We start from the raw sequence: 19,672 nt of genomic DNA, 5'->3' as shown, positions 1-19,672 counted from the left end.
TAAAAATGCCAACGACCCTTAGCCACCTCCACGCAGCATCTCATCCTTCTCTTTCAGAACCGATGATTTCATGGAAAATGCTCCGAAGATAAAGTGTGTAGAGAATATGATTAGATCATCACAAAGACTTGTCTTTGAACGTAGATGAAAATCAAAATATATACTGAAGAACTTACTAAGAGAGACGAAGAAGAAGAAGAAGGCTTCATGCTCTTCTCCTTGGTTCTCCTTGGAATCATAAGATCTGTACTTGGATTTGAAGAAATCCATGGAAAAGATGGTTGAGCACGAGATTCATAGCGAGTGGAGAAGAGACGTCGCCGTTGATGAATCGGTGGAGAAGCAAGCCGGAGCGAATCTGTGCCTTCGTGGTGATTGTCATTACCTTGAACATGGAGATGAACGGTGAAGATAAAGCTCTTGACAGATTTTAACTAGTCCATGCCGATTGCCTGCAAGAGAGAGGAGGTGATCTCCGGCGACAGAGTTTCCTGTTCTGAGGTAGATATCGATTAGGGTTACGGGGGAGTGACTTTAGGCTTTTTAGGCTTGAGTGAGTTAGTGATTTTGGCCAGCCCGAGAATGAAAATGGCAAAACTCTGTTTCCAATTCATTGGTTTAAAGCCCAGAACGGTAGTGACATGGCATATTGATTGGCCCACAATATTTTTGTCCATATGGCAGGGCTTAAGAACTAGTGATTTAGTCCCTTTTATATAGTAGGATAAGTAAACAATGGACGCAATAGATAATCTTTACGAAAACTATTTAATAATTGGAGAGTTGAACAAATCATTGGTCCCTTTTTCTCTCTTGTCACTATTTGAACTTTTTAGAACGTATCTTTCTTTAAATAACTAAAAACGTAGACATGCATGGATGTGTTATAATCCATTTGTAAGAAGGCTATGTTAACTAAAATATATGCATATCGATATTGGTCCAGAGGAAGAACTTTTGGGTGTTCGCACAAAGTAAAATAACACAGTAATAGAACATGCTTTTTTCTTTTTAAAAAGTTAATGTCAGGTTCTACTGTTTAAGTGTGACGTACATTATCACCTGAGGTAATTAAACTACATATTCAAAAGACAATTAGTTTTTGCTGAACAGATGCATTGCAGTTCCTTGATTTTGGATCAACTTTTCATTGAGATTAATAAGCTGTGATGTTATAGATTTTCATCTCAAACCGACTGATAATTAATTGGAAAACAGTTTCTGTGAAATTTATAAAACAGTAACTTTTGTCGACTGACATAAACCCTCAAATTGCATAATTTGAAAGAAGACAAAAATTACTACGGAATGAAAGATAGTGTGACTGTGTTGGTCAAACAAAAGGGCAAATAAACACCATCAAGTCATATCATTACAAAGTCTATTTCTTCTTTACTTCAGTCTCATGTCCTTTTGCACGGTTTGTTCTCCTTTCACAGCCACAATTTTCCTCTATTTTTATCTTGTTCACTTTTTGCCAATTTGCTTTTTTTTTTTCTTAGTGTTTCCTTTATAATTCCGCGTCCTTTATTTGTATGATTTTTTAGTTATATATCCAATTTATAGTTTAATATTTTCGTTCGTACCTTTAAATCATTCTATCCAATTTGCCAAATGGAGAATAATACTCACAAGTATGTTTTAAGAAATATCTTTATATATAAAGTACAGTTTTTTTCACTTCTGGATGCGTCACCTCAGCAGACAGGTCAGAAATTCGAGGGATGAGTAGCTGCCACGTGTCATGTTTTTCAAAGTGCAGAGTTTCATCTAATTTCGCATGGCTTATTTCTCTTTCTCACCGCCTTCTGGTTTCACCTCCTTGCGGCTGCATAACGTTTCTCCAATATATTTAATGCATTTGAGTCTTTACAACACCCTTCCCGAACCTTCTTGCCTATTTGAAAGCTCTCCATAGCTTGCAAATACCGGATCTACTTCTTCATGCTCTGAAAATAGGTTTCTCTTTTGCTTTTCCAGAAGATTGATGAGTATATCTTCTATGCCGTCTTGAACGTCGCTACATCACAACCATCGCCACTACAGTTCTCCGATGTTTTCATAACCCATTCAAAAATCAAAATCCAAAAACAAAACGACCCCAAAGAGCCAAGACCTTGAAGATCTGAAGGAGGGTAACACGGTCATAAAAACAGTGTCGTGGTTCAAGTGGTGAAGAAGTTCGCCGGTGGCTCGAAAGGCGAAATCGACGGTGGTGCCAGTGGATAACACGAAGAAGCTTAAACCGCCGGCGATGGATCATGTGAGACCGGAGGTGAGGCTGACGATATGCAAAGCTCGATCGGAGAAGAAGAAGATACAAGTGATTCTAGCGAAATAGATCAACAAAGGAGCGAAGGAGAGACGTATGGATTGAACTCCGGCAGCATGGTGGTGGCGGCATCGTCGGAGATGGGAGGCGGAGGAGGAGCGACGTCGTTGGGATCAAGCTTAGGGCAAGGAGCGTAGTCAGAGGAGTGAGGAGCTTTGGGCTCCGACGCGGCGGGAGTAGAGATCCGGCTGCCATCAGGATTTTCTTGCCCACTCATGCTTTGATTCTTCTTCTTCTTCTTTCAATACGATCTTCCTATAGTAATTAATTGTGGCTTGACACAATTTTTTTTTATTTTCTTTTGGTTAAGTAAAGAGAAACACAATTCGAAGCTCGCAGACTACAAATGAATTAAAAATGTCAGTCAGTGTTACGTTGGCATTATTAATCGTTTTGTAGTATGTTATTTTATGTAGTGTCTTCCTCACAACCGGTTTGTAGATGTATCGTGATGTCACTATATAAAAATAAATATCAATTTCCTTATATTTTTAAGTATTTATAAAAAAAAAACTGGCTGAATTATGATGAGTTACTTTTTAGTTTTAATAAAAACATTTTCCGTTTTCTTTTGGGCAAATAGTCATTAGACTTTTCAACTCTCAGTACGTGGGTTGTGTTTGATATTTAAAATGACTTTAAAAAGGCCACTCTTTCTCCTCTTGAGAGAGAGGATTCTCTCTTCCTTTCCTTCTTCGCACTTACAGATCTTTCAGGAGGAGGAAGATGATATCGGTTTTGTTTTTTTTATCTGTAAAATAGTTTCTTCGCAAGGCGACTGTCAGTATTTCCGTTTAGCGGATTAAACTTTCGCGATGGCGACTTTTGGAGTGCTTCTTCAATCAATCTCCGAATAGAGTTTCATTCTAATCTTCTTTGGATTGATGATGAAGACAATAAACTCCGATCAGTTTTCATCGGTAGTAGGGAATCATGTTGCTTTCCTTCAGATTTGTATTATATCCCGGAGACAATTGAAAGGACATCGTTTGGTTCTCCGTTCACCTAATCAATTCATAGGAGAATCAGTCTTTCTTCGTTGGTGTAGCCAGATTGGCTTTGAAGAAAGCACCTCTGACCGGGAGATGAACGGGTTTTAAGGATCTCTGTTGTCATTTATGGAGTGGATCAAGAAGAATCGGCGTCTATGGCGATCCGATAAATGGTCTTTTTCCAATCTGACAAAATTTCCTCCGCTTAAATTCTGGCGAATCAAATTGTTTCCAGTCAAGTAGTCTCAGTGAAGATGGAAGGCAACCTCAAGTGAAGATCAACGAGCCCAAATGATGCATATCATATTAAGCAAAGTTCACTGGTGAAGCAGATCCCTTTTTCGCTCGGCGGCGTGTTTCAGGCGCGTGAATCACGTTCAACTGCATGCAGAAGCTTTGACACGTGTATTGCTTCTTTCTTTTGTCTGACGTGTGGGCTGCAGAGTCACCCGTTGGATGAAAGCAAATTATGTTATATTTGGGCTTTCTTGGGCTTAATTGTATATTCGGGTATGTAATGGGGATGGATTGTTTGATTGTAAGCTTGTAATTGCCCAGTTGAGCTTATAAGTGAAATGCAAAAGTCGACAAAAAATGACTTTAAAAAAAGAACAATGATAATGTGTGCAAGACTAAGATGATAACACATTTTATAACTAACTCATCATCCTTCTATCAAAAAAAAACTAACTCTATCATCCATTCACTTTTAATCACAATAAAAAAAACACAAATTTAGTTATGACAAGAAGGAATAATAAAGAAAAATATTATTGCAGTTAACACTGTAAATTTTTTTTTAGGTACAATTAACACTGTAAGTTATTACGTTAATCAGCATGCACTTTTAAATGTGTTACTGAGCAAAAAAAAAAAGAACAGAACACAGTGTCTCAATTAAAAAAGTTATTTTTTTGGTTTCGTTGTCTTCGTTCAGTTTGGTGTTTGGAACTTTTTCTTTGGATTGTAAACAGATTATACATATACTACACTAAATTGTTGTTGGGATTTCCTCCAAGAGACTTTTATGTACATATTGGCATAGGAAGTGATGTTTTATGGGTTAGTCGTGCTTCTTGCAAAGGCTGTCCTCAAACCAATGAAAATACAAGTAAAGCTTCTCATGTCTTTTTCATTTCTGATTTTTTTTTTATTTGAGATTAATGTGTTGCTCTGTTTGCACATTCAATTGGATTACTTTGATGCAGGGAGCTCAGTAACTACGACACCGATCTCATGTGTCTGGCCAAAAATGCAGTTGGGATGTTCAGTACTCTGGTTCAGGCTTTCAGAACAACCTAGGTGCTTACATGTTTTAGTATGAGGATAGAAGTGCCACATGGTTCTACGTCCCAGTTGTTTTACAGTTTGACATATATTTGATTTGATTGTGTCTTTAATAAATACTTTAATTTGATTTTTTCTTCAAGATTAAATTTTTTTTTTGGTTAACAATTAATCTTTTGTGATTTGTAGTGTGAATAGTACCTATTTTTATGAAAATCAGAAGACAAGTTATTTATCATGCAATTTATTTAATTGCACAGATTTTAAGGTCCATGTGTTTTGAAATTCTATATAAAACGAGTTGACATATATAATGTTCAGTACAAAACATATAATTTCCTTTTAAAATTAAAAAGAAATATCAGTTCAAATAATTAGTGAATCCACTTGCGCCCGCCCCTAGTATAAAATATAGATGCCCAACTTCTTATTGATCTCTGATTCAGTTGCCGTAAACTGGTCCATGTTTTATCTTTATATAACTACAAGAAAACTACACAAACAAACAAAAAAAAACTCACATTTACTTAATAATTTATAGTTTAATCACAGATACGTCCTCCACTTTTCTTCTAGTTAAATTTTAATAGAATGATATGGATAAAGGCCAAAATAATGTGCTGCTGTCCTTGTAATTAACTTTTATTAAGGGCTTGCATCCACTATCACTGCCAGTTTGTATCAATATCGTGTGTCATAATCATAAAAGATATATGATTGAGCTATTATTTTTATTTTTACTATGACCAGCAAAAAGTCTTTGATTAAAAAAAATCAAATACCTAACACAATCACAAAAGTTTGGTATCCGATTGTCATCAAGTGCATGCATGCATACATGCAGATCACATGCACATTTAACATGCATGCACAATGCATATATGTGTCAATATTCTCATATTGGTGATGATGACATGAATCATTTTTAAAATATACGAGATGTCACATTGTGGTTAACTAATCAATATAATTTCTAATCAAAATTGTATACTTCACTATATTGAAGTTTGTGTGTTGACCATCACATGTTTTAATTATAACGAGTTATCGGCAAATAGTGTTGACTGTTGAGCAATTGGGTATCCAAATCATAGAAAAAGGATTTTCCATGATCACAGAAAGAACTGAAAAAAATTGACACTATTTTTTTTTTTGGGGATCAAACCGACACTGAATGTTTCAAGTTTGGCTCTTTAGATATGTATAGTCGCTATAGAGAAAGGAAGAGGGCCACTCCCGCGTGAAATTGACTTTTTAAGTTTCAACTTGTTAAGTATTTTGTTTTCCTTTTTACAATCTTTATTCGTAACGGGCTTCTGTTTGCAATTTACCAATAGTTTTGCTGCAAGACTGAAAAAGTGCTGAGTGACTGTCTCGGATTTGATACTTGGCAGTGTTTTTAAAACCGGACCGACCCGATGGTTGGACCGGATTCGACCGTGAACCAGTTATATAACCGGGTTGGTCTAGTAATTGGTTCGACCATGAACCGGCCACATAGCCGGATTATATTTCAAAGTTATTAAACCAATAAAAACCACTAAAACTATCGAAAATCTATAAACCATCCATATAAACAAGAAACTAATTTATCTTTATAATATTTTATGTTCAAAATTAATTTATATTTTAACTATGCATCATGTTTACTAATATTACTTTTATATTTACATACTAAAAAAATATTAAACCATATTATTGAACCAGGTTTGATCCGATCGAACCATAAAAAACCGTGACCCAAAATATTTCCGGTTCAGCTTCCGGTCCAGTTTTAAAAACATTGATACTTGGGAAAATAATACGAAACTACTAAAGAGAACCAATACAAGAGATATAATAAGTTCACTGTTTGTGCTTGTTGGATCAAAACGTAGAACATGATGAATAATATTTGAAAATAAATAAAAAAGGGCAGTAAATCTTTAAGCAAAACATTAAATCTAATATTCTTGTGTAAAACAATTAGCCCCCCTTATGACGTTGAAGCAATATCCTCTTCTGTCTTCTGGCGTTTCAGCTCAGGCTCATCATCCTCAGAGACATCTTCTTGCTTCTCTTCTTTTCCTCCTTCTGCTTCTTCTTGTGCTCCTGCTTCCTTGTGGCCATTGAGATGATCGTTAACTGCTTCATGACCAATAAGCGAGACGTGTTTGCTTGTGATCTGACGACCAGCCCTTATCTTTGGACCCCAATGCTTCTCCGGGTTCGGCAGAAACCTTGCTTCTTTCTTCACCTGTGCTTTGCTAAGTGAACCAACGTGCCGCGAAAAGTCAACCTGTCAAAAAAAAAAGTGTTTAAAGGACTCAAAAAAGCTTGAAACTTTATTCAAGAGAATGAATGAAGCATTAGGAACAACAGAGGGACCTGAAGAGATGGTTCTTTAGATAGAATCACACTTCCTGGATGTTCAGGTGATTGCGCTTTCACAGGATGATTCTTCACCCAGCACCGCATGATGTCCCAGATAACCTCCATAGGAGCATCGGTTTTAATCCCGAGAGGGGTCACATGAGACCCCGAGACACGGTACTTTGCATTCATCACCGCTGATCTAAACATCGCAACTGACGGTGAAGTGCACTTTAACGTTCCAGAGAGACTATGAAGGCTCAAAAAGAGCGGAACGTCTAGCAGTTCCTGTAGACAAAGACAAACAAACAGAGATTTAGAGAGAAACTGACACAAACCAAACAAAAAAAACTGAGACTTTGAAGTTTTTTGCTTTGCCTCTGAGATGGTGGTAAGAACAGAGCATATTTTATCATAAGCTGGATATCTATCTTTCATGGATTTAACACCGTTTAGTATCGAAGCCACCCATTCCTGATCATGCATCGGTGCGGACCATATCGGCCCACCCATGTTATACTTCTTCCCACAGTGAGTGCAGTCCTGTGGAACTACAGGACCAACTCCTGATTGATACCTCACACTGTTATTCTGCAAAAAAAAAAAAGGATTTCTAATTTAAAAAGGCGGGTTTTTCAGAAACTAACTATGCAAAGAGATATACAAGAAACCTTAGGGAGGGATCTTCCAACGGATTGGAGATGAAAGGAATCGCAACCAATGCATTGATAGAAGTATGAGAGCTTTAGTGGAGTGTTCTTCATTGCACTCGCCGAACTGCATTTTCATAAAGGTTCAGTCTTTACTTGGCCTCTAGCTGAGGGAAGTGTTTGGGAGAGAAACAAAAAGAAACGAAACTTACGTGTAGACTCGGACAAAGACACGGACGTAGAAGTCCATTTGGACCGATAGAACAGGGACTATGTACCGCTTGTAGCGGTTTGCATGGCTCTGCAACATCAAAGTATAAACATTACATCCAGAAACAGCTTTTAGAGAAGAAATAGCAATGTTCTAAAAAATCAGTCTAGGCGTCCGCTAGGCATCTGCTTGTCAGCAAATCATTCAAAAAATCGTCCTAAGCAAAACGCCTAACTACCACCTAGCGATTTCTTGAACATTGAGAAATAGTAATGGATCATCTTTACAAAAATCACAGCCTGGAAGATTTGGCGTGAGTGAATCAATTACCTCGATGCTGGCGAGGAGGATCCGCAGAGCCATCTCGTGACAATACTTTCCTTTAAGTGGATAGGAACCATATCTAACAATAGACAGGTTTAAGAGATTCAGACAAAAACAAAATATAATTTTGTCTTTAGTGTAATGTAATGTAAATGGTGAAAATGAAATCTCACTTGGAATAGCAAACCTCTCCATTAGCGCCACACAACACTGCCATGTCAGTTGCTGTACACATCAGCAACCCACCATCTGCAACTGACTGAACAGCTGAATCAAGGAAGATAGAGGGCGCACCGTATGGATCAAGATCAACCTAAGACATCAATTACAAATTAGTCAACTGAAAAAAAATAATTAAAATTTGTTTGACTCAAATGAGCATAGAAAATTGGATGCCATACCACATCAAACTCTTTTGGGTTGGTGAGCATATGGACACGCGCATCAGTGAGATGTGACTCCACTTTTGAAGTAGACATCAAGCCGTTGAACTTTAAGTTTCTCTGGCAAGCTTCAACCGATGCTTTAAGAGGAAAAAAAAAGGTAATCACTAAGAAAAGTCCCTCTTCACAAGCACAAATGTTGGGGAAAACAAGTACCTGGATCATTATCCAAAGCCACAACTTGACCAATCCCTTCAACTTCACGAGCATATCTCAAAGCCCTTAACCCAGAAGCTGACAGTGCCTACAAATAAATAAGAACAAAAGAAAAAAGTGAACTAACAGAAAAGCAAAGAAGGCAACGAACTATAGTTACTATAGGTATACCTCAAGCACTCTTGGTGGTTTGAGTTCTCTTCGTGCAGGTTCATAAGTGGTCTTGGCAGCTTCCTTTGGTCCATCCTGAGATGTCTCTCCGTTGGTTTTACCATTATCCTCCCCGTTTTCAGTAAGAGTCTCTTCCTTGGAAACTTCAGAAGAGACATCCTTCTCAGGCGCTTTACCAGATGATCTAGCTCTTTTAGACAACATCGCCTCATGCTCTTGCTTGCGTTTTGATATATATGCCCTCATGACAGCAATGGACATGTCCCTATTGTTCACCTAACCAACAAAACATAAAGCAATTAGTCAGTTTCTCACAAAGGCACTTAAAAACACTAAATTTGAAAATCTCAAACTAAGAAAAATGCACCAAAACTAATACTTGATGAGTCCAAAGATTACCCTTTATGTAATTAAATAAGTTATTAGCGAAAAAGGAAGAGCCTTTGCATCAAATCAAATCCAATGGAAACAAAAGTAAAAAAATTAAAAAACCTGAGCTTTGTTGAAGAAGACTTTGTTCTTCTTGTGCATGAGAATCTCAGCTTCACCTTCCTTGACAACGGTATAATCATTTAGATCAATCTCCATTGCTGATCTCAGATTCTCCTCTTCAGGAGCACAAACTGAATTTTAACAATACGAATCGGTAAATCACAAAGCCTGAAGCTTTGAATATGAGAACAAAGATGTTGACAACAGTTATGGACTTGTTTTGAATGATGATTGATAGAAACCTTAAAGCTTCTCCTTTGGTTGCAGTTTCAGAGAGAAGGAGGCCCGTACGGGTTGAGTTCCAAAACCCTACAAAATTACACAATTTTCCTTTTTTTCTTTTGGGATGAAATTGGTTAACTTCAAACAAACGGGGTCAAAACAGAAATAATTAAAAGAATGGGACGCAAAACAAATAAAAAAGATGGCCTATACAGGGATCGAACCTGTGACCTTCGCGTTATTAGCACGACGCTCTAACCAGCTGAGCTAATAGGCCGTTTGTGATACATGGCAACTCTAGTAGTTAAATATCTATGGTACGATAAAACGAAAAGATATATAAAACACACTAAAAAGATATGGCCTATACAGGGATCGAACCTGTGACCTTCGCGTTATTAGCACGACGCTCTAACCAGCTGAGCTAATAGGCCAACGTGGTGAACTGAACATAAAACATATATTAATCCAAAAAGCCCTTCTTGTCCTTTCTTTCTGTAACCACCAATACATGTATTTTCGGATCAGTGACTTCATTTCTCATATGGAAAAAAAAAACTCAAAACATATTCTTAATTAATTGCGTATATAGTGACTTTCTATATACCACATATTTGGTGAAATGAAATTAACAATAACAAACGTGTGAAATAAAAGAGTAGGAGGCAAAAGAACGTTGACAACTAGACAAGTCACTGTCGAAAAGGAGGCTTTGGCTCATAGAACACGCCTCCGACAAAAGTCTAATTCAATCGTAACTCGACACGTGTTCATCAGACCACATCAACCATCTTCTTGTATTACACTGTTAAGATTCTTTGCTCCAAAAGTTCTTTAAACATTTCAGTGGCATTTACAAAAGATTTGTGATAAATGTGCTTTTTAACAAATGCATAAGTACGTAAGTTGTAGAAAATTTTGCGCATGATATTGTGAAGAAAACAATAAAAAAAATATTAAAGCAATGTATCATACCATTTTCTGGTTGCTTTCAGAAGCTACAGAAAAGCATCTCCTACCTCGAAATGGGTGTGCACGTGTCGATTTCTTATTGGAGCACGCTTTCTTTCTGGTTGAGTTTTATAGCAAGTAAGTTCAAAAACATCAAGTAACAACAATGACAATAAATAACATATTTTCCTAGTATCGACCACGTAAGAATGTATATAGCAGGAGTATGTATACGTTATATAAATTTTCTTACTATTGTTTTGAATTGGCTTTTTTAAAATGTGATAACTTCATGAAGACCGTATATATATACACATGTTTTTTGATACTATATACACATGTTAATGGTAACCTTTAGCCTTCATCTCATGTGTTTAGTTACTAGTCAACCATCGATCAAAAGTTGATACCCTTTTCGAAAAATTTGTTTCATTATATACAACTAAACAAAACAATTTGTCATTATGGTATAAACATAGAATTCTTAAGAAAGCATATGTTTAGATATTTGTGTATAATGTCAGACATATGTATGATGTAATATCAAAAAAATATCAGACACCATATATATAGACATGAATTCTACCTGAAGAGAAGCACCATATATAGTTTCTAATGAAATCATTACAACTCACAATATTTGTCCCTTCAAGTTGTGAAAATTAGAATGATTGTAGACATAAATCGACTGTGGTAAGTTGAATGAACTAAAACCATATAGAATCACGCGCTTAGAGAGCGTGTACTGTGGAGATTTTTTTGTCAAAAGAGAGATGGCTTGAAATGAAAACACACCACCAAACCCTAACCTCACCTTCACAAATTTTCTTATCTTTAGCTCCCAATAGATTCTATTTCCACAGAAAATCTCAACTAGATTCACATCCTCCACACACTTCCAAACACATAAAGAGAGAGAGAAACAAGAACCCTATGGTCTTGTTCTTGAAGTTAGGGCATATCTGCTTCTCAAGACCCTAAAGAACAAAAAGATCAGATCTCAGATTTTTTGTTTGTCTCTGTATATAGATAAACATTTTACATACCAATATTTGTATGCATATATATATAAAAGAGAGGAAACTACAGAGCAACAAAAATAAAATGGGAAGGGGAAGAGTAGAGCTGAAGAGGATAGAGAACAAGATCAACAGACAAGTAACGTTTGCAAAACGTAGGAACGGTTTGTTGAAGAAAGCTTACGAATTGTCTGTTCTTTGTGATGCTGAGGTTGCTCTCATCATCTTCTCCAACCGTGGCAAGCTCTATGAGTTCTGCAGCTCCTCTAAGTAAATCTCTCTCTCACTCTCTCCCTCTTGAATTTTAGCTTTTTTTTCATTGGTTCTTGCTAGATCTGAGCATAGATCTTTGTCTGATCTAACTTGTTTGGATAGATCACACGATCTTGATTTTTGTAGTATTTAGTTTTGAATTCTTGAATTTTGAGATCTGATTTATCTTTTTCTTGTTTTTTTGTGAGCTCATGACATGTTTGCAATCAGTTTATATATGTTTTATTATCATTTCTTATATGTATATAGTGCTTTCAAATTTTTATATAAGGAGATATTAATTAATTGTGTGTGATTTGAAACTTAAAAGTTGGAAACACAGATTTCTATAGAAACAAGGATCCAACGTGGAATGATAATATATGGTTCCATGCATTAACCAACTGTTAGTTCATACTTTATTGTGGTTAATACTTAAAACGTGTGTGTATCTATGAAGTGTTTGATTCTTTCTTGTTTATATGTTAAATTAGTTTGATATCATTCAAGGAAAAGAGAAAATTTAATTTTCTTATCAAAATTATTATTTCCAATCCGTGAAATTAGTAATGCTTGCAAATAATATTTTGTTTCTTGTAAAATACATATCCAAACTTAAAGTTTGAAACAATAAAATCCTATGTATAACTAGTGAGAGACTAATGAGAATATAGGAAAAAACTTGATGAAAAACTTGTGGAAGTATATATAGATACAGCAAACTTAAGTGTCTGGTTTATGATGAGTTTTGGTTTGTGTCATATGTCAAGTATGATCTTCTTGATTGCAATATCCTCTTTAATATGTGGTTTTCTCGTTCAGCATGATCAAGACACTGGAACGGTACCAGAAATGCAGTTATGGTTCTATTGAAGTCAACAACAAACCTGCCAAAGAACTTGAGGTAGTACTCTCTAAATTTTAAAATTTATATCATACCAATTCAAAAAGGATTCTCTAAAGAATATGTTTGCCTTGGAATTTCAGAATAGCTACAGAGAGTATCTGAAGCTCAAGGGTAGATATGAGGGCCTTCAGCGTCAACAAAGGTACATCTCTCTCTATCTCTATATACACACACAGGTTTGTATACACATATATATATATATATATCATTCACATTAGTGCGTATGTGTATTTGTTGGTGCAGAAATCTTCTTGGGGAGGATTTAGGACCTCTGAATTCAAAGGAGTTAGAGCAGATTGAGCGTCAACTAGATGGCTCTCTCAAGCAAGTTCGCTCCATCAAGGTCATATCATAACCTATCTGAAGTTATATATATATATAGACATGGAATGATTCAAATAAGATTGGTGTGTGAAAATGTTTGTTGTGTAGTAATGACTACTATATATATGATTGTTGCAGACACAGTACATGCTTGACCAGCTCTCTGACCTTCAAACCAAAGAGCAAATGTTGCTTGAAACCAATAGAGCTTTGGCTATGAAGGTATGATGACCATGTTACTACAATCATTCCTCTTTCACAGGTTTTAAAGTCCTCAACATTTTTGGCAAAATCTCTAGCTTTCTTGTTTCTGATTAGAGTCTTTTGGTTTGGTGAAAAAATGGCAAATGTGTAGCTGGATGATATGATTGGTGTGAGAAGTCATCATATGGGTGGAGGAGGAGGAGGATGGGAAGGCAATGAACATAATGTTTCCTATGCGCATCATCAAGCTCAGTCTCAAGGACTATTCCAGCCTCTTGAATGCAATCCAACTCTTCAGATGGGGTAAGTGATCCTTTGTAATCTTTGCCTTGAAAAATCATCTGCAAACCTCTCTGCTTGTGTACTTGAGATTATGTTTGAGGCTCTTTAATTAGTTGTTTTGTGTTAATTGGATCATCGATGTATATTGTTGACGTTTTGGTGGTGATGATGATGATGACAGGTATGACAATCCAGTATGCTCAGAGCAGATAACTGCAACAACACAAGCTCAGGCACAGCCCGGTTACATTCCAGACTGGATGCTCTGAAAGTCATGTGAGATCATTCTACTGCTGTGATCAATCTCGCCAACAAATTAAAAGACCTGTTCGATATATAAGAAAGTGTAGACACAAGACTTTGAATTTGTAGACATAATATGTAATGTCCTGAGGATCTCCAGTACATTTGTGTATTTTGGGAAACCTTGCTATATTAAGGGTTGCAATATGTGGAACTTGATTAAACCTGATAACTTATAATCAAAGTGCTGCACCAGTGCATTGAGAAACATATATAATGGTGATCTCTCCTTGAGCCAACGTAAACCTCTATGCCAAATTTATAAACATCACACTGTTACAAGATAATGTAAAAAAGTTTAATGCCTTGGACACAACACTGCACCAGAGGCACACTGTGAAAAACATCAGATTATTGTGTGTGTTTTCTGTTGTTGTGAGGGTTTCTTCATAACTATAAGCTATTAAATAACTGTGCAGAGCGGACATTTCCTCACTTCTCCATCATTATATATACAGTATGTTGAAAAATAATAATAAACAGTTATTCACGGAGAACAAAAGCTACTTGCACATGTCTCTGTTGCCTTGTTGATCTTCCCTTTTTCAGTTAAGACAGGATCAATGATATTTATTAGTCACGGTGATTCGTTGAACTCCATCACCTGAGAAAGCGACGGAGGGAAACTATTGCATCAACATGAATGAGAAAACAATGCAAATATTCAGAGAAGATGAAAACTGTTACCTTTCCACAAACAGGACAGTCTTGGCTTCTCTCCATCCATTCATAAATGCAGCTGAGGTGGTAATGGTGACAACACTTTGTAACAATCTTCGGGTTCTCTGATGTGTATTCTTCAAAAAGCGAGCAAAAAAAATATGGGATACTTAAGCTTCCTTCAAATGCATTGATTCAAGATGAAAATGAATACCTTCAAGACACGTTGGACAAACGTCTTCATCATCATCAGACACTATATACACGCCTTGGTTACTACCCGCTTCCATAATTGTCTTTGACTTAAGAATTCTCCTAGTGGATTTAGAGAAGTCTTCTCTGGAATCTTCACCAGAGATAGTAAGCTTATTGTCCCATCTGCTTCTTTCCACTAAGAAAGACTCAGAATCCTCATCATCAGCATCACTTCTCAAGGGCTCAGCTTCCTCATGTGAATGACTAGAACCCTTATCACGTCTTGAGACAAGAGAATCACGCCGTGAATGAAAGTATCCTGGATCAGAATCATAAGGCAGAGGCCATGTAGTAGAGGACATAAAGTTATCATAGGAAGTTATGGATACAGTAGTAGCTTGTAAAGAGGATGGGAGAGAGCGGGGAGTTTCGCCTCTTCTAAACAAAGAGATATACTGCAAGAAAAAAGAGATCAAAATCCGGAGTTGGATAAGCTCTGATTTGTTAAAAAAACTAGCAGTGTCAAAGTACACAGTGTTGTGAAGAGAACATTACCAGGTTAAGTAAGTTATTAACAAGACATCTCGGGCATGGACAGTTTCTATTTACAGAACTAATTGGATTAGTGTGATCCTCATAGTCTTCAACTTGAAAGCAAGAAGAAACACAGCCCATTTTTCTCTCTTCTTTCTTGAAATGTTAACAATATGGTTCTCCCAGAGCACTAAGACTTACCGAAATCACAAAGCACGGTTTGAAACTTATAGGAAACCTCCTTAAGCTTCCACCAAGAATGTTAGGTTTCTACTTGCAGAAACCTCTCCAAGAATTGCACAAACAATCTGCTTCATTCTTTCAGAAAATGTCACCTGTGTAATGCTCTGATCACTATTTGGAGTTAAAAACATCTCTTCATCAGATATTATCTAAAACTCATCATAACCACACGAAAAGAAAATTAAAATCAATTGATAGTTAGCAAGAAGTTAGGAGCGGTTCAACAAGATTGACAATAAGTAACTTTTAAGCAGAGATGTTCCCAGAAAAAGACATCCAAACTTTCACCTAACTCAGCAACAAAGTTTATGTGTGTTTTTGGCCAAAAAGAAAACTCGAGGCTTCATTAAGGGAATAAACACAAAAAGTGAAATGCAAGCAATGTTCCAGTGCTTTAACATGAATTTTAAAAAAAGAAAAACCAGAGGAATCAGGACAAAGACTGTACCTTTCACAAAGAAGAGAGACAGATAGAGATGGAGAAGTTAGAGCTCTCGGTAGCTTTATTTGCAAGTTCCCAGGAAAGTAAACTTGGAGAATTTTCCTCACTTTTATCTTTTTTAATTCATCAGCTAGAAGAAAGATTTAAAGAAAAAATTGAGGAATGTGATGAAGTTGGTGTGAAAGTGAGTGGGCCTTGTGGAGTCTATAGAACATAACAATTCAATGGTACTCTTCTTTACAAGATCAATTTAAACTTACTATGATTATCACTCAGTTTTGGTCTCGTTTATAAGATGATACATTTACAAAAATGCATTAAGACGAAAGTTCTGCCTTTTGATTCCAGCTCACAGAAATGTCAAGTAAATATATATATATATGTTCACGAAATAGTAAATCCAAAACATCACAGCCTGTTTTTTCTAGTCTCCTCTCTCAAAGTCAAGCAAGCATGTCGTAGTCATCTAATTTGTCATTGTACTGAAGCACCTTGCGTTTAATCTTGGAAGAATCAACCCAAGTGATGAAATCTTCCATGTTCCTTGTTACCAAGAAAGCTGGATCAGTAATCGTGTCTGGTCCTACACGAATGTGTCCTTGCTCTATATACGTCACGGCTTCTGTCAAATGCTCTGCGTACTTCAGGTGAACCAGTACAGTCGATAGCCTACGCCTGCAAAATGATTAATAAAACTAAATGGGATCATTGGTGGCTCTCAAGTGACGAAAGAACAGTCTACAAAATTATATAAGCCTCTGCATAAATCACTACCTACAGAAGGAGGAAACTGATAAGCGATCAGTTAAAGCCAAGCTTTTCCTAGTCGGTATAACGCCCATGTTGTATCTGTCCATACACGGAAGAAACATAAATCACCACTTGTCAATTACGAACACAAGTCTTTCTCATTGCAGAGTAGAATCACTATAGTGGCATTTTTTTTCTACAACACGAAAGCAGATTTCTACATCTATTGATACATATACACTACTAACTTAAGCTCAACAAAGAAGCTAATGGAAAAAAAACTTTGTAAGAATTTGAAATCAATCAGATTCCTCAAGATGGTTAAACAGAAAACCATTAGATTAAACATTTAACCAGGATGACATTAAAATTCTAAGAAATTTCAAACCAACCGTCCTAAAATATATATATATCCAATTCCAAGCTAATAAAGTACGAACCCACATTCATCTACCTCTATGGTAAAAAAACAGATTAACCACCAACAGTCTCTAAGATGACCTCCTAGAGAGCTATATTATAAGAAGAAGAAAAAAAAATAACTTTCTTAAGAATCTAGAGGAAACAAAGAGCTATTACTTGGATTGGACGAAGCTGTACACACTGGTAAGTAGAAGATTCTAAACCAACGGGTCCTTAACGAGTTTAATCTATAACGAAGCTGATAAACCACTAGGGGTGTCCAAGATAACCTCGCAGAGCTAATAATATAAATGTAACGGAGCTGCAGGAGCCAGGAAGCAACGAGCTTTTTGCTTGTACAAAGCTTTATAAATTGTACACACTCACAGTTTCTCAAGGAGCAAATCAGTCATCTGAATCCGAAAAGGATCAGTTGGGTCCATCTGTTTCATTACATTAGTCAGCTTCTGCACCATCCTACACAACCCTGAATATCTGAAAACAAACAAAAAAAAACTCATTCATTACAATAAAGATAGGAACATAACAGAACAAAAAGAAAGCAACGAACTTTTTGTAATCGTCACGACCACCCATGTGGTAACGAGTCGTGATGAGGTTTTCGCGATGGCCACCTTCTCTCTTCCATTCCAAGAAGTTCGTTTTCCTTATAATCTTCTTCTCATGAAACTTGAGCTTCCTCATCACTGACGCCTCTGATATGGTATTGCAAAACTATGCGAAATTAGGGTTTCTTCGTCGCGGCTACTAGTGATAATACTACTGGTCTACGAGTAAAATCGAATAAGCTTACATGGAAGGGATGAGGGAGATTTAAGTGAGAGAGTTCGGCGCTGAGAGAGGATCAGTGAGGTTTACGAGCAGAAAAAAAAAACCTAAAACCTAAAACCTAAAACCCAAAGAGTCGGAGAGGATCAAGATCAGAAGAAGTTCGATTAATCCGACGGTCTTCATTCTTTGATTAACTTGTGAGGACTCTAGGCCCAATATTCAAATTGGGCTAAATTAAATCCTAGTAAATTGGGCTTTTATTTTTATTTTATGTGCATATGAGCCCATGTTTTGGTAATATTGTATATCACATTTGATTTTTTTTTCACATTTAAATTTGGATAATTCTCTCGAATAGACCTTTTAAGTTTTTGTCACGACCTTCAAAATAAAATGACCAAAATATCATTTTTTATTTTGAAAATTTTAATTTTATTTTATTTTAAAAAACTTTAAATCTTATCTCCAAAACTTCACTCTTCAACTCTAAACCATAAACCCTAAACTTTAAACCCTAAACCTTAAAGCATAAACCTCACCCCTTGACTCTAAACCCTAATGTCTAGATTAATTAACCCTAGGGGTATAAGTGTATATTTATTTCTTTTGATAAAACATTTAAGTCTATTTTAGTCATTTTTATTTTTGAAGTCTATATTTGTGGCAAAAACTTTTTTTTAGGTCTATCATAAAATTTTTCTATAAATTTTTGTTCCACGCATTACTATTTTTTTTATAATATCATAAAATTAATATTAAGATGATTCAACGTTGTTTCTTGAGAGAAATAAATTCCAAAGTTCGAAACATAATGTTTTAGTTTTATTTTATATCGGTAATGGAATATTTTTATATACCTATATTAAAAAATTGTAGTGTTACCTTCAAGGTTTCTCTAGCAGAAACTAGAACATGCCTTGAAAGATTTGAAATATTTAATCGCTGTTGTAAAAAAATGAAAGAACAATTCAATCGCTCCACAATTAATCGTAGAAGAAAAAAGGACAGATAGAAGGTATAAAAAACTGATAATACACCGCATTTTTTTTGGAGAGAATATACACTAATCTACTAAACTCGATGATTAAAAAAAAGACATCAAATCCAATGCACAGGTTGGCTTGGATACATACACTACACCGCTACACGCACGCGCACGCATAGGGTTGGGATGTGAGACAATTGAGCCACCGACACAGTCTCGTTGCCATGTTTAGGTCTGGGACGGATCGGATACCCGGGCAATTTTAAGATATCCGAATCCGGATTCTTATCCGGCGGATCCATAATTTTACTATCCTTATCCGTATCCGGGGTTCGCGGATATCTGGGTGTCGGATATCCTTCTAAAAATTATAATATCCGGCGGTTGGCTTGGATACATACACTACACCGCTACACGCACGCGCACGCATAGGGTTGGGATGTGAGACAATTGAGCCACCGACACAGTCTCGTTGCCATGTTTAGGTCTGGGACGGATCGGATACCCGGGCAATTTTAAGATATCCGAATCCGGATTCTTATCCGGCGGATCCATAATTTTACTATCCTTATCCGTATCCGGGGTTCGCGGATATCTGGGTGTCGGATATCCTTCTAAAAATTATAATATCCGGCGGTTGGCTTGGATACATACACTACACCGCTACACGCACGCGCACGCATAGGGTTGGGATGTGAGACAATTGAGCCACCGACACAGTCTCGTTGCCATGTTTAGGTCTGGGACGGATCGGATACCCGGGCAATTTTAAGATATCCGGATCCGGATCCTTAT

The 19,672-nt window shown here is 36.5% G+C and overlaps 4 protein-coding genes and 2 non-coding genes across 9 annotated transcripts; 1 reads left to right on the top strand and 5 right to left on the bottom strand.

Annotated features, from left to right (window-relative positions):
* Nucleotides 1–6,428: 6,428 nt before the first annotated feature.
* Nucleotides 6,429–9,743, bottom strand: LOC106331371 (probable tRNA (guanine(26)-N(2))-dimethyltransferase 1). Of its 3 annotated transcripts, none has more exons than XM_013769709.1 (12): nucleotides 9,653–9,743; nucleotides 9,411–9,541; nucleotides 8,919–9,194; nucleotides 8,748–8,835; nucleotides 8,550–8,671; nucleotides 8,322–8,461; nucleotides 8,155–8,227; nucleotides 7,826–7,914; nucleotides 7,635–7,740; nucleotides 7,342–7,554; nucleotides 6,979–7,251; nucleotides 6,587–6,889 (listed from the first exon to the last, which is right to left on the bottom strand). In XM_013769709.1, exons 2-12 carry the CDS (start codon nucleotides 9,504–9,506, stop codon nucleotides 6,587–6,589), a joined length of 1,779 nt encoding a protein of 592 aa, XP_013625163.1. In that variant the 5' UTR covers nucleotides 9,507–9,541; nucleotides 9,653–9,743. The 3 variants fall into 3 exon arrangements, with proteins under 3 accessions (XP_013625164.1, XP_013625163.1, XP_013625161.1); XM_013769707.1 differs by having other exon boundaries at nucleotides 9,626–9,711; XM_013769710.1 differs by lacking the exon at nucleotides 9,653–9,743 and having other exon boundaries at nucleotides 6,429–6,889; nucleotides 9,411–9,650.
* A 92-nt stretch (nucleotides 9,744–9,835) lies between these two features.
* TRNAI-AAU lies at nucleotides 9,836–9,909 on the bottom strand. The gene has a single exon. It is a non-coding gene; the product is annotated as a tRNA-Ile (tRNA).
* An 83-nt stretch (nucleotides 9,910–9,992) lies between these two features.
* TRNAI-AAU lies at nucleotides 9,993–10,066 on the bottom strand. Its single transcript has one exon. It is a non-coding gene; the product is annotated as a tRNA-Ile (tRNA).
* A 1,303-nt stretch (nucleotides 10,067–11,369) lies between these two features.
* LOC106331374 (developmental protein SEPALLATA 1) lies at nucleotides 11,370–14,041 on the top strand. The gene is made up of 7 exons (XM_013769713.1): nucleotides 11,370–11,872; nucleotides 12,677–12,758; nucleotides 12,842–12,903; nucleotides 13,005–13,104; nucleotides 13,224–13,307; nucleotides 13,441–13,592; nucleotides 13,753–14,041. The coding sequence occupies exons 1-7, from the start codon at nucleotides 11,640–11,642 to the stop codon at nucleotides 13,838–13,840; spliced, it is 801 nt and encodes a 266-aa protein (XP_013625167.1). The 5' UTR covers nucleotides 11,370–11,639; the 3' UTR covers nucleotides 13,841–14,041.
* Nucleotides 14,042–14,107: 66 nt separating this feature from the next.
* Nucleotides 14,108–15,786, bottom strand: LOC106331375 (E3 ubiquitin-protein ligase At3g02290-like). The gene is made up of 4 exons (XM_013769714.1): nucleotides 15,285–15,786; nucleotides 14,749–15,184; nucleotides 14,562–14,671; nucleotides 14,108–14,478 (listed from the first exon to the last, which is right to left on the bottom strand). The coding sequence occupies exons 1-4, from the start codon at nucleotides 15,402–15,404 to the stop codon at nucleotides 14,452–14,454; spliced, it is 693 nt and encodes a 230-aa protein (XP_013625168.1). The 5' UTR covers nucleotides 15,405–15,786; the 3' UTR covers nucleotides 14,108–14,451.
* Nucleotides 15,787–16,193: 407 nt separating this feature from the next.
* On the bottom strand, nucleotides 16,194–18,029 carry LOC106331377 (U3 small nucleolar ribonucleoprotein protein IMP3-like). Of its 2 annotated transcripts, XM_013769717.1 has the most exons (5): nucleotides 17,915–18,029; nucleotides 17,672–17,816; nucleotides 17,488–17,595; nucleotides 16,723–16,797; nucleotides 16,194–16,623 (listed from the first exon to the last, which is right to left on the bottom strand). In XM_013769717.1, the coding sequence occupies exons 2-5, from the start codon at nucleotides 17,803–17,805 to the stop codon at nucleotides 16,392–16,394; spliced, it is 549 nt and encodes a 182-aa protein (XP_013625171.1). In that variant the 5' UTR covers nucleotides 17,806–17,816; nucleotides 17,915–18,029; the 3' UTR covers nucleotides 16,194–16,391. The 2 variants fall into 2 exon arrangements, with proteins under 2 accessions (XP_013625171.1, XP_013625170.1); XM_013769716.1 differs by having other exon boundaries at nucleotides 17,672–18,024.
* Between the last annotated feature and the right edge of the window lie 1,643 nt (nucleotides 18,030–19,672).

The sequence above is a fragment of the Brassica oleracea genome, chromosome C3 (genome assembly GCF_000695525.1).
Source record: "Brassica oleracea var. oleracea cultivar TO1000 chromosome C3, BOL, whole genome shotgun sequence".
NCBI lineage: Eukaryota > Viridiplantae > Streptophyta > Magnoliopsida > Brassicales > Brassicaceae > Brassica > Brassica oleracea.
This window is presented reverse-complemented; position numbering and strand designations above follow the sequence as displayed.

Excerpts from the sequence above, each read along its gene's own strand:
- LOC106331374 (XM_013769713.1), top strand. The coding sequence starts at position 11,640 with ATGCATATATATATAAAAGAGAGGAAACTACAGAGCAACAAAAATAAA. Across the intron at positions 12,759-12,841 it reads AACCTGCCAAAGAACTTGAG|AATAGCTACAGAGAGTATCT; the intron begins GTAGTACTCTCT and ends TTGGAATTTCAG. Across the intron at positions 13,593-13,752 it reads AATCCAACTCTTCAGATGGG|GTATGACAATCCAGTATGCT; the intron begins GTAAGTGATCCT and ends TGATGATGACAG.
- LOC106331375 (XM_013769714.1), bottom strand. The coding sequence starts at position 15,404 with ATGGGCTGTGTTTCTTCTTGCTTTCAAGTTGAAGACTATGAGGATCAC. Across the intron at positions 15,185-15,284 it reads TTAATAACTTACTTAACCTG|TATATCTCTTTGTTTAGAAG; the intron begins GTAATGTTCTCT and ends TTTTTCTTGCAG. Across the intron at positions 14,479-14,561 it reads ACTGTCCTGTTTGTGGAAAG|GTGATGGAGTTCAACGAATC; the intron begins GTAACAGTTTTC and ends TCGCTTTCTCAG.
- LOC106331377 (XM_013769717.1), bottom strand. The coding sequence starts at position 17,805 with ATGAGGAAGCTCAAGTTTCATGAGAAGAAGATTATAAGGAAAACGAAC. Across the intron at positions 17,596-17,671 it reads GGTCGTGACGATTACAAAAA|ATATTCAGGGTTGTGTAGGA; the intron begins GTTCGTTGCTTT and ends GTTTGTTTTCAG. Across the intron at positions 16,624-16,722 it reads TCAGTTTCCTCCTTCTGTAG|GCGTAGGCTATCGACTGTAC; the intron begins GTAGTGATTTAT and ends ATCATTTTGCAG.
- LOC106331371 (XM_013769709.1), bottom strand. The coding sequence starts at position 9,506 with ATGGAGATTGATCTAAATGATTATACCGTTGTCAAGGAAGGTGAAGCT. Across the intron at positions 8,836-8,918 it reads AACCACCAAGAGTGCTTGAG|GCACTGTCAGCTTCTGGGTT; the intron begins GTATACCTATAG and ends ATTTATTTGTAG. Across the intron at positions 7,915-8,154 it reads TCCTCCTCGCCAGCATCGAG|AGCCATGCAAACCGCTACAA; the intron begins GTAATTGATTCA and ends TTGATGTTGCAG.